This window comes from Octodon degus, unplaced genomic scaffold, assembly GCF_000260255.1.
Source record: "Octodon degus isolate 3935 unplaced genomic scaffold, OctDeg1.0 scaffold00047, whole genome shotgun sequence".
NCBI lineage: Eukaryota > Metazoa > Chordata > Mammalia > Rodentia > Octodontidae > Octodon > Octodon degus.
This window is the reverse complement of record NW_004524623.1, coordinates 9,919,484-9,931,879: the sequence shown is the minus strand read 5'-3', so window position 1 is coordinate 9,931,879 and position 12,396 is coordinate 9,919,484. Positions and strand designations below refer to the sequence as shown.

At 36.7% G+C, this 12,396-nt stretch overlaps 1 protein-coding gene across 1 annotated transcript in view; it reads right to left on the bottom strand.

Annotated features, from left to right (window-relative positions):
• Trhde (thyrotropin releasing hormone degrading enzyme) overlaps positions 1-12,396 on the bottom strand; it is a 462,867-nt gene that overhangs the window by 91,829 nt on the left and 358,642 nt on the right. Inside the window, exons 11-12 of the mRNA XM_004632174.3 lie at positions 11,471-11,604; positions 11,310-11,365 (exon numbers count right to left, since the gene is read on the bottom strand). Coding sequence (XP_004632231.2) covers positions 11,310-11,365; positions 11,471-11,604 — 190 coding nt within the window. The remainder of the gene's footprint in view (positions 1-11,309; positions 11,366-11,470; positions 11,605-12,396) is intronic.

Here is a 12,396-nt window from a genome sequence, read left to right as displayed (position 1 = left end):
AGAAAGAAAGAAAGAAAGAAAGAAAGAAAGAAAACAAGCAAGCAATCCAAGGAAGGTTTACACAACCAATATCGTGTCTGGATAGATAGCAAAAGACACTAAGATTTGCAATTAATACACAGTTACAAAAAAAAAGGCGAACTTTATTTCAGTAGAATCTTAGGAGTTTTGAGCAGTTCTGGAAGAGGCTAAAAAGTTGTATTGAAATTTTAGCTTTCTAAATGACCATAAATCACTTCTCCTTTTACATTGCCTATTCAAAATTATTCCTTGCTAGAGTAATTTGTTATTGTTTCTCTCCCTCATCTTTCCAAGTTCCTCAGTCCTCACAGCGGGTGTGGTTTAAACATAGACAGTGTCTCTTCCAAGGTCCATGTGCTAAGCCTGGATCTCCAGGTATCAGTACTGGGAGGTGCTTGTGTTCTCAGGTCTGTGGGGACTTGAAGGACATGTTAAGACCCTGTTGGGTCTTTAGCATCCCTCTGCTTCCTGGCTTGTTACGTGAGCAACATCTCTAACAAATACTCCTGCTCTAAAACACCACCCTCGCCAGAGGTTCAAATTAATGGATATTAGACTTGAACTTACTACATAAATGCAACTTTGCTAAATAAATACCAGCTAAATAAACCTCTTACATATTAATTACCTCAAGTAGTTCATTGCAGTAATAAGAAGCTTACTAAAACAATACTATAATCACAAAATTTTAAAATGTCCTTTTTTCTCTCCTCTCAACACTGACTGCACATAGTCAGGTTTGTACTATCTGCTTCTACGATGAAGACATTTGCAAGATACGGTATATTTAGAAGCCAGGTTGTCTGACAAAAGAAGGTTGTCTTGTCTTCTAGCAGGGCACACTATTAAACACTTTAAAATTATGTAAGTGGTTGACGTGTGCCAGTCTGTTCACTGGAATATAATGGTGGCTACTAATTATAGAGGAGCCTTCCACTATATTTTCATGTTTAGGAAAATGTCTAAGGCATGCATATAATAAGTTTTGCTTAAGCCATCAATTTGCATATTTGAAATGACGACATCCAATAATGACAATGAAAAAAATTGAACTATCTCTGATTTCTTGATGTTTTTGCCATTGAATACCCAGGTCATGACTCTGGGATGCAAAGGCATGACTGTGGCTTTAGATTTCCATAGGCATCAGGACTGCACAAAATGCTTGATGGAATGTGGACTCTCTGGTACCCCAAGAGAGATAAAAAAACATCCCAGGTGATTTGATTATGCAAAGAGGCACTGGGCCTCAGTATGCAAAATACATCTAGCAAGCAGCAAAATGAACAGCTCAAATTCAAGAAAAGTGAAACAGTAAGATAAAATTATTCCCATCAAGGAATCTAAGATCAAAGGAATATTAAGGTTTTATGCTAAAAGTACATCTTACAGGTCTATTCATGTGAAGTTAGTGATTTAAATGTACATTTGCGGAGGAGATTAGACTAAAGAAATTTGTTATGAACAGGTATTGCAAATTTTTGGGAAATTCCCAGAAAATTCTTATGAAATCTTAGGTATAGGTTTTAAAACAACTAGAGAATTTTTTAAAATTCACAATTTGCATACTTCATGACCAGAGAGCATGTAAACCCACTGGGAGTTATAAAATTATTTTTAAGGTGTGAGATGCTAAAAACCACAAACATTCATATTTTTAAAAATTTATACTTGCACTTGGAAGTTTAAACTACCTATTCTCATTAATGGAATGGTTAAATGCAAAGTTTTATAATCCACAAACGTCATGGCTTTGTAACCCAAGACTCAGGCTATTTGCTAAGAAAATGGATCAAACCTACCAAATGATGTCAAAATACCTTTCCTTTGCTTTCTACTCAGACTTTCAGGCATTAGACATTAATATTAAAACATTTTCTTCTGTGAAACACAAATTTGGTACTGGCAGGTTACTACTTTGCTTTCAGCTTAATGCAGGACAATTTAAAAGTCCTTAAGAAAGTTTGTCACACTCAAGAGCTACAGACCTGACCTTAGTGCCTCAAGAGATTTGTACTTCTCAGAAGCACCTGGTATAGTTGCTCTCCATAAATCCTCATTCCAAGGACAACATCTGTGACTCCACCCTGAAAGTACTAACTCAGCCTCTCACATTGAGCAAACCAGCACATGCCTGCAGGAACAGTGGAGCTTGAAAATCCAGAAATGCACTGCAGGCTTTTACTGTTTTATAATAGAAAGAGAGCTGTACACTGCTGGTTTGTTACAGTGAAATGCCTTGAAAATTCTTTCAGACTATTTTTAACATTTATCTGTGGCAAAGGACTGTAAAAATCAAGACTTATTTAGAGTCCTTTAGATAGGCATTTTAAAATAATTGCATGCAGGAAGTTATACGAGAGGGCTTCAGGGTGACTTCTTTTGTATATCTCAAGATGTACATTTGCTGCTGATGACAAACAGATAATTAGAATCCCAGCCTCAGGGATATGAGAAATGTAATTTTGAGGGAATAGCCATGAAGCTCTCAGAAGGATTCACTGTGAGCTGCCGCTTACAGTACAGAACAACCACAGTTGGCAGAAAGGCTGAAAGCAGATAATTGCGAGCTAATTCTAATCGCCTCCAGTCAGCGGCAGAAGACCGGAAGCATATAGGCAACGATAAATCTTAGTTTACTATAAACAGCTTTATCATTTTCAGGACTTCATAAATATTTAATTTTAATTCTTTGTACACATTCTTGTGGCTTAACAAGAATAACTAAGAACATAATCATATGTGGATCCTTCTCTCAAATGAGCCTACCACAAGCAACTGAGGAGTCACCCTCTTCTCTTGGTCCAATAAGCATAATAAACTATATGTTAGAATACAAGCTTTGCAATTGGGGCGGCCAACTAGCTCAGGGGATTAAAGTGCTTGCAAGCAGGTGCAGGAGCCGGGGTTCGACCCTGGGTCTGCTGTGCCAGCCCCACCCCTGGGGCGCACTGAGATGGCAATTGAGACTGGGCATGGTGACATGGACCCGTAATCCCAGCTCTTGGGAGGCTGTAATCAGGCAGATCACTACAAGTGTGATCTAGTGGTGAGACCCTGAACACCCTGTAGACCCTCCGCCCCCCCCAAAAAAACTTTGTAATCACTAATAACTCATGATTCCACTAGAAGAAACAACAAAAATGTTAAAACTGAGGATAAACAGTGCTTTAAAAAAAGAAATGAGTGCCATAAAGTGGGGAAAGTCCAGACTGCCAAGTTATCTTAGAGAAAATGCCAGGGCTGGCAAGATAGCTCAGCAGACTAAGCACTGGCTTTGGCAGGTGCAGAGACCAGGCTTCGATCCCAGGTCAGGCATGCTGCGCCCACCCTGCCTCCAGGGCGTGCTGAGCCAGCCACAGAGTCCAAGTGTGGTGGCGTACACTCATAATCCCCGCGCTGGGGAGGCTGAAAACAGGAGAAAAACTGTGAGTCCGAGCTGCATAGTGAGACCCTGTATCAAATACATAAAATGAAAACAAAAAAGGTCTAAATTTCTGTTTCTAAGTCATCCATTCTCAGTTGCTTTTACAAAATATTATTTTCATTACGCACTTAAACCACCAGAAATCCAAGTGCCAATAGAGGCTTCTTCTCTAGCCGGGTGCAGGAATCTGTCACTTTTCAGGCATAGTATCCTCCTATTTTCTTCAATAAGTAAATAAATAATCAACACATGTTTTAAAAGGAAAACTTTAAGCTACAGGAGCATCACCCAGAGGACAGAAAAGAACTCCTGATTAAAAACTGCAAGAAGTCCCATAAGGAATAAAATATTATCATGCAGCTCAAAAATGTTATTAAGGTTATTTTAACAATGTTGTCAACAAACCAGAGATGGAAAAATAAAGTATCAAGGTTCTGAAATGTTCTCGTACTTTTTTTCATCATTATATTTCCAATAGCTATTATACCAAAATTATACTTTTGAAACTATGTATCAGATTTAAAAAGCTGGGAGTCAATAAAGTATTTTTTAATTTAACCAATATGCCCATCTATATTATACATGACTGGTTTCTGTGCACCAACACTTCGAGCACTTCTCAGAGTGCTCACTGAGACCTCCATATGTGGGTATCTGTGCCTGGTAATAAAATAAGAAACACACTACAAGAAAAAGCAGCAATCACTATTCCTTAACAAAGTTTGCAAAAGAAATTGTAAGAACTTGCCTTGATGGCTCTGCAAATAGCTAATCATGTCACCAGATAGCTTATTATAGTAACTTTAAGTCTTTTCTGATAGCTCAGTGGATTAAAGCTCCTGCTTAGGCAAATGCAGGGGTCGGGGGGTTCAATCCCCCACCAGCCCCGGTGCGTGCTGAGATGGCACTTGAGACTGGGTGTGGTGACGCACACCTGTAATCCCAGCTCTTGGGAGGCTGTAAACAGGCAGACCACTACAAGTCTGATCTAGTAATGAAATCCTGAACACCCCGTAGATCCCTCCCTAAAATACAAAAAATAAAAAGAATCTAGAGACCAAGTAAAAAATCTATATCAATGTTTCAGGGCCAAAATGACAGTGGTGACAATGATTTATCTATGGAATTCTTGGAGTATGCTCAAAATTTCCAACAGTATTAGCATTTTAATGATTTTGATAAATGCTACTTAACTCCATAATTTGGTAATTACTTTATAGATTGTTCACATCAAACTTAGAGCTTGCTAATGGCATTAAATATTCAATCCAGTGACTATACGTACTCTTTTAATTTTTACTAATTTCAGTTTCAATCATATATTAAACTGACGTATAATTTCAATGCAAAACTTACTTTATCTAAGAGCCATCCTTTCTAGGCTTTTCTAGAAATATCAAATTCGTTCTGTACTCAACTGTCATGAGTCATTAGTATTGTAACAGTTCTGCTGAAAGTGTATCTTATTATTCATGCATTTTTCTGGTCTTATTCTCCTACTTTTTAAAATGCATCCCATAGTGAATTTTCACTTTCCTAGTACGTTTCCTCATACAGTTTTCCGGCCTCTTTCTAGACCCATTGATACTTTAGTGTTTCGTGGTTTCCTAATATTTTATTCCTAACACTTCCACCCAGAACTAGCTCATTCCCTCCTATGCACTCTCCCCCTGCACTGTGAGCTCACCAGGAACAAAGAATATAGTTTGTTCATTTTGATATCTTTTCACTGAACAATGCTCTGTCAAAAATCAAGCACAAATACTCAAAAACAAAACTATCTAGGAATTTTAGTCACTGATTTTATTGTATTTTGTTTTATTTTATATTTTGTTACCAGGAATCGAACTCAGGACCATATGCATGCCAGGCAGGCACTTGGGCCACTGAGCCATATCCCCCAATAAGTCACTGATTTTAAGGAGTGAGTCATTGCACAACAAAAGTTGCAAGGTATTTGATCACTTGATTTTTAGGCATAAGCAATCAAAATCAGAATATGTGAGTCTAGAAAGAATGCCACCTACTACAGCAGCAGAGACCTTTCTAAGATGAAGAAACACATTACCAGAACTGACACACCTAAAATCGGAAGGTGTGACTTAGGGTCCTGAGCGGATGGAGAGAAATGCTATATGCTCCATCACCGGGAAGCTTCAATATGAAAAGATGCTAATACTGTATAAACTGATTCATAAGTCTAACACACCCCCAGGGATAATTGCATGTTTTTAAATGACATTTGTCAAATTAATTTTAAAACTTACATTGAAAATATTTTGATTAATAACAAGATAAATTTTTATTAATAACATGTTATGAATCCAAATGAACTAAAATAATAAAACAGTGATCAACTCAATGAAATCACACCAATGTCCTAAAATATAAGCATTTACATTAAGATTAAAATACTAATTCAAACATATAGTAGAATGAAATCCCTTCAGATAAACGGAAATGGAATAGTTGGCAATAAAATAAAGAAAATTAGACCTTTATTGCGTTGTATATAGAAAAAATGGCCATACAATAAGGATTGAGGTAAAACCAAATAGCATCAAAAGAAAAATGAAATAGGTTCAAAAGCTTCCTAGAGGGAAGCTATTCTGGGTGAGACAGAAGTAGAAGACCCAGAAAATTATAAAAGAAAAGCTTTAAAATGAAAAAACTTGGCATATTGTGGAGATAACATATTGTAAAATTGTTGCTATCAAAACAACTAATATTGTAATGCTTCCAAAGCACAAAACAGGAAAAATACCTTTACCGATCTTTCTATTAGGTTTTTATGTTTCTTTCTTTTTTGAAAGCAAGTGACAGTTCAGAAAAAAAAAAAAAAAAAAAACAGAAATAACAAATGTACACAAAAGCGGGCTGCTACTCAGTTTTCTGTTGCTGAGACAAAATAGCAGAGAAAAACTGACTTAAAAGGAGAAAGCATTCCTTTTAGTTATTGGCTTTAGATGTCCACTAGCACTCACTGTACAATTTTGAGCCTGTAGCAAGGAAGAACATCATGGTAGAGAGCGTGCGGGTCAACGAGCTGTTCATCTTGTGGTGGCTAGGAAGCAGAAAGATGGGAAAAGGGGCCAGAGCCCCAGACCCCTGCTAAGGTTGCCTCTAATGCTCTGCTTCCTCCAATCAGAACCACTTTCTAATGCTTCCTTCAGCTCCTAATAGCACCACCACATGGACCTAGTCTTCAACACACGAGCCTTCATGGGACAGTCCAGATCCAAACTATAGCACATGCATAACTTCTTTTAACCAGCAGGCAACAACTCCCCCAAGTTCCTTTGACTGTAAGATAGCCCAAATCTAATGGGCTGGCCAGGTAACTCAGGAGACTAAAGTGCCTGCTTACGCAGAGCATAGCAGCCAGGATTTGATTTTTGGAGTGCCATGCCGGTCCCACCCCCAGGACACACTGAGACAGCGATTGAGACTGGGCATCGTGTCGTGCACCTGTAATCCCAGCTCTCGGGAGACTGAAAACAGGAGAATCACTATGAGTCCAATCTACATAGTGAGACCCTGTAGACCCTGTACTAAATACATAAAAAAGATTGTCCAAATCTAAACTACTTACAGTATTTATTATAGTGGAGAACTGGGAGAACATAGAACATATCATGTATGGATGATGGAGGAGTAAAATGAAAAAAGTTATATAATTTTTAATGTTCATTTAAAATGTTGTATTCTTGACCCCAGAATTGCATTATAAGAATCAGACCTTAAAAATATGCATGTGCACAGTGGAAGATAGCTCTAGGATGATCGCCCCAGTCTTGACTATACTCAACAACTAGAAACAATAGGAATGCATTTCTGTTCATGTTGGAGAAAGATAAATTATATGGAAATATAAAGAAAAATAACTGGTTGGGTGCATACCAAAGATTAAATGGGTTAACTAATTTAAAAGTGTAAAGGGGTAAAGTGCAGGCAGAGAATTAATAAGGACTAGATGTTGTATTTCTCTCTTTTAATATTTTCCTATTATAGCATACCTATTTTTCCCATGCTTAAAAATAGTTTTAAAAGAATGCAAGTTTACAGCTTCTTAACTGCACAAAAATAATGGCATGAAAGGTTATAATTTGATAAATTAATAATTTAATAATTAATTATAAATTCATGTCAGTAATTATGTAGCGAACACATCGATGCAATCCTGTATCAGAAGGTCAGTAGTGTTGGGAGGAAGAGGCCAAATGAGCCATCCAGATCATACAAAAGCAGCTGGAAATGCAGGAGAGCCAGTAGCGAGCCGCCAGGCGTGCCTGCCGTGACAACGCCCAGCTAACATCGCCTTATGTTTGCCAGAACCACACATGAGGCCGAGGTGAGGAGGGGCAAATGAAATAATGCATTTGTCCTTTTTAAGTGAATGCTAATATTCTGGACAGAAAAGGAGACGAGGATGAAAAGAGAAGCCCCATGCGATGGCAAACTCTGATTTGAAGTTGAGGACTCTTCTGTGGTCCGACTTCCCTCCCACCAACCCCCCAACCCTCCACGTCCCCATTATAACGTGGTAACAGTGACTATACTCACTCCATTTGTTTACAAAGATTAAAGGATGAACTGAATAATAGCCTCAGCATAGTACCTGGTGTCTAAGTTTTAATAAATATTTACTTTTCACATTATTTTTTTTGGTGTATTTATTTACTTTTCCATGGTACCAAGAATGGAACCCAATACTTTCACATTGAGCTACAATCTCAGCAATTTTTATTTTTTTATCTTAAGCAGCACCACACTGGATCACTAAATTGCCTAAGCCTCCAACTGCACTGGGATAGCAGGAATGTACCACCGTGTCCCACTTCTTGTTGTTTTTAAAGAAGCTCTTCGAGAGGGCCTTGAACAGTGCTATAGATGACATGGATGTGTAGAGATAGGGGACTTTTTGGAACCATACCAAAAAATAGCCTAAAGGCTGGCCCCAAGCCCAAGTTGAATCAAACATATCATCTTAAAGAATAAATGTTCTGGCACTCTCCCCTCATGTTCTGATTTATCACTTAGCTCAATAATGTAGCCAACCACCCTGACCTTCCCTGTCCTTCCTCTGTCCCCTACATAAATTCTGGCACAAGTGTCATTCTTTTACCCTTTGTCCTTGCTTTCTGGTTCTATCAATAAAAAGTGACAAAAGCTTCATTTCAGGTCTGTCTTTGAGACTCTTTCATTTTGAGGGGTCTCAGTTAGGGTTAAGGGCAGGCTTTTTGGGACTTCATAGGGTTTAAATTAGACTTTAATTCCAAGTAATCTCTCATCTGTTACCTAGTGCCGTGGTCCTGAACAGTGACAATGCCTAACATGCTCAAGAAATTTAAAGAAGTATGATATAGATTGAATAGCAAAATTATGAAAGATTTGCTGGAACACAATGAAATACAAATAACACCTAATTGAGATAAGAGGAAGTTATTTGTATGAAAAAAGCTTAATTTCATATTTATGTTACTGGTTTGATAATAAAATTATTTCACAAGCAGTTAATAGGTTGGAAGTGTAATTCAATAAGATTTGCATATTTTTTCTGATAAGTATGCATAAAAGATAATGTTATTGGAAACTTAAGTCCTCCAAAATTAAAATCATTTTCTTGCTGTAGGTCACTAGACATAGCATAACAACTATTAGCACATTACTTACATTTTATTAGGTACATGATAATCTAAGAATGATTTAAAGCATATAAGAGAATATGCACAGATTATATGCCATTACTATACCATTTTATGAAAGTGTCTCAAGCATCCAAGGATTATGGCATTGACAGGAGGTGCTGGTCCCAATCTTACAGAGATACGGAGCTGCATCACATGTGAAACAGAATAGTGTCTGGGTCTATCAAGTGTTTGAAATTAGCTCAGCAGATAAAAGCACCTGCAAGCAGGTACAGGGGCTCTAGGGGATCCCTCGGCCTGTTGTACCAGCCCCCCAACGGGGTGTGCTGAGAAGGCAATTGAGACTGAGCATGGTGACATGCACCTGTAATCCCAGCACTTTGGGAGGCTGTTAAACAGGTGGATCACTATGAGTCCGATCTAGTAGTGAGCCCCTGAACACCCTGCAGACCCTTCCCTAAAATACAGGGAAAAAAAAGTGTTTGATAACTACTGTTTCTTTTGTATCAAGTAGTGATAACTACTCTTTTCTTTTTTCTTTCCTTTAGTTTGCTTTCTTTTCTTTTCCTTTCCTTCCTTTCATAAGCCTTTCTTTTTGATACTTCATAGCCCTCTCTTTTTCTCTTTCTCTGTCAGTGCAATATTACAATACGTACACTTTTTATATTTTTGGACTCTCTAAGCTACCAACTAGAAATATTTTTTCTGTTATAAGGTATATTTTCTTAGCAGATCTCTATCCATTTATTTTGTTCCTAACATTTTGCTCAATAAGATGGTGCTGTGGTATGGAATGGCCCTCATTTATCTTCTGGAAGTAAATCTCCATTCTAAGCATACAGCTATATTTAATTGATTTAATTCCCTTGGAAACTTCCTTGCTGGTAAATTGTCCTTGGACTTAACACAGAGCATGCTGGCAAATTAGTGCCAGCGAAATGAGGTGTCCGGTCAGACTGACACACTGACAATGGTGTCACTCACCAAGTAAGAGAAACCTTAACAGTAATGATTTTACTGTCTCTAGTGGCAATAAAGAAAAGCAAGTATCAAAAATTTGTTTTCTTTAATGGAAAAGTTTCTTCTTTACCCTGCTTTATGTGTATTCTCCCCTATAAATTATATATAGATAGATAGAGATATAGGTATAGATATAGATATAGATATTTATCTACAAAACCAATCCCTTTTGTGGGTCCATAACTTTGACTTTGTTTCTTACAAAGTACTTACCAAGTCTTGTACATATGAGTTCATTAGTTTTGATGGACTAGAATGCTACAGGGAATGATATATTTTTTAACATAGGAAGGAGAATTGAGATTTGATTGAATACATAAACTGTAAAAGGAGTTTAAGGTCCAATCAACAAAACAGTGGCTATAACTAAGATGAGTTGTGTGTTCACATCACACATAACTAAACAGCTTCACAGAATTATTTTGGTAGAAAATGTGGTAAATCATGAGAAGCAGGTAAGTACAAAGAAATTCCCATATTTAATTTCAGGGCATAAGACTAGATTATTAAAATTAAAACTACCTGGACTTGAAAGATTAAACAATATAAAAAACATGAGTTTATTTTACTATTTAATCTCAAAATCTAGTTAAAAATTTAAGCTTATGGCTATCATTTCATATGATGACTATTGAAAGGAACAACTGATTTTAACATTATAAATCAAATTGCAAAACTATTTTAAAAATAATCAAATATTGCTATAATTAATACAGCTAAAACTTTCTGCTACAAAATTGACATATATTTTGTTCAGAGAAGTTTTACTCCATGGAATATCTGTCTTGCCACTTGAGCTTTCCATAATGAATCACATTCAAAAAGCATCAAAAAACATTGTCTGAAAAAACATTGTTGATGCTTGAAGTTATTTTCTAGCAAATGTTAAATATAATGCCCTGGTCATTTTGTGGAGTTCATTAAAGAAATTGGAAAGAGATTATTAATCTCTAACATGTTAAATTGAACCTGCATGGAAATTGGTCAAGTTTCTCCAGTGTCAGAAATACCTTATGGCTATTATTGATCAAGAGACTGGGACAGTGAATGTAATTCCTATCTAAACACAAAGATCATGAGGTAGAAATTATATTTTTAATTTTTAAGTTCAAAATCAATATGCTACTTAGCATAACAGAAGAAGTCTTGGTGGGTGGTGTAAGTTTTTATTATGAATCCACAGGAAAACATACCTGGCCAGGCTGAAAGCGTCGTCGATCAAACCTGCACGGTTACTGACAGAAAGAACCTAGGAGGCCAATCAGGAGAGAAAAAAAAACGCAATAATGTAGTACTAAAATGACAGGCATTCAGATAGAAAAGCATATCGTTGATGAGCAAATCCAGAGTATACCTCATGGTTCCTGATTAACTGATCAATTAATAATCTCCAATTCCTGAGGTCATAGTTGACTCTAAAGTAGCCTGTTTGATTGATGTTCCCCAGAAGCCAGCTTCCTTTGTCCAGATAAGTTATCCTGTGATGCTCTGAAAACAGCATTTTGAGAATAGATTTTAATTTTCAAGTCTTACAATGGAATGATGTTTGTTAATATCAGATATATAACAATAATCAAACGAGAGGGCCTTCATAAATATCTAATGAAGTCATTAATCACCTACATCTAGAAATGTCTGAAATAACATTGAGTTGTTTGCTTCTTATTATCTCAATTATTTTTATATAAATAACATGATTTCTTCTTCATAAAACTCCATTATATACACCTAATTTTATTTCTCAAAATAAATATAACCTAGAAATCTACCACACTATTCATGTGACTTTTAATTAGATTGTATGCTGTGTGTGATCAGAATAAAAGAAACAATTTTAGGCACATATTCTACTTATGGCATTCAGTAAGAAATTGATTAAAAACAATAGAGCTCAATTACTTGGAAGTCAGTGCTGCTGCTTGCCTTTTTTCTCATGCTTTCTTAGGAATACTAATGAATAACAGACCTTTCAACATCGTCAATAACACTAGCGAAAGGAGACCTCATTGGTTCAAGACACTAGCATCTCCACAAAGAATTAGAAACTACGATAAATTCTGCTTCTTGGACCCACTATGGAAAATGGTAACATGTTCATCAGAGAATTCAATTAGCACAGGCCAGTGCAAACAGTACGCACGTGTATGTCTGTGTGTTTGGGTATGTGTGTCCTTCATATAAGGTACAGAGAACTCTATGCATTAGTAGATTTGTATTGATTCCCCAGAGCCAAGGTTCTTTTTTTTTCTTCTCTCATACTGGAAGTCAAACTCAGGACCT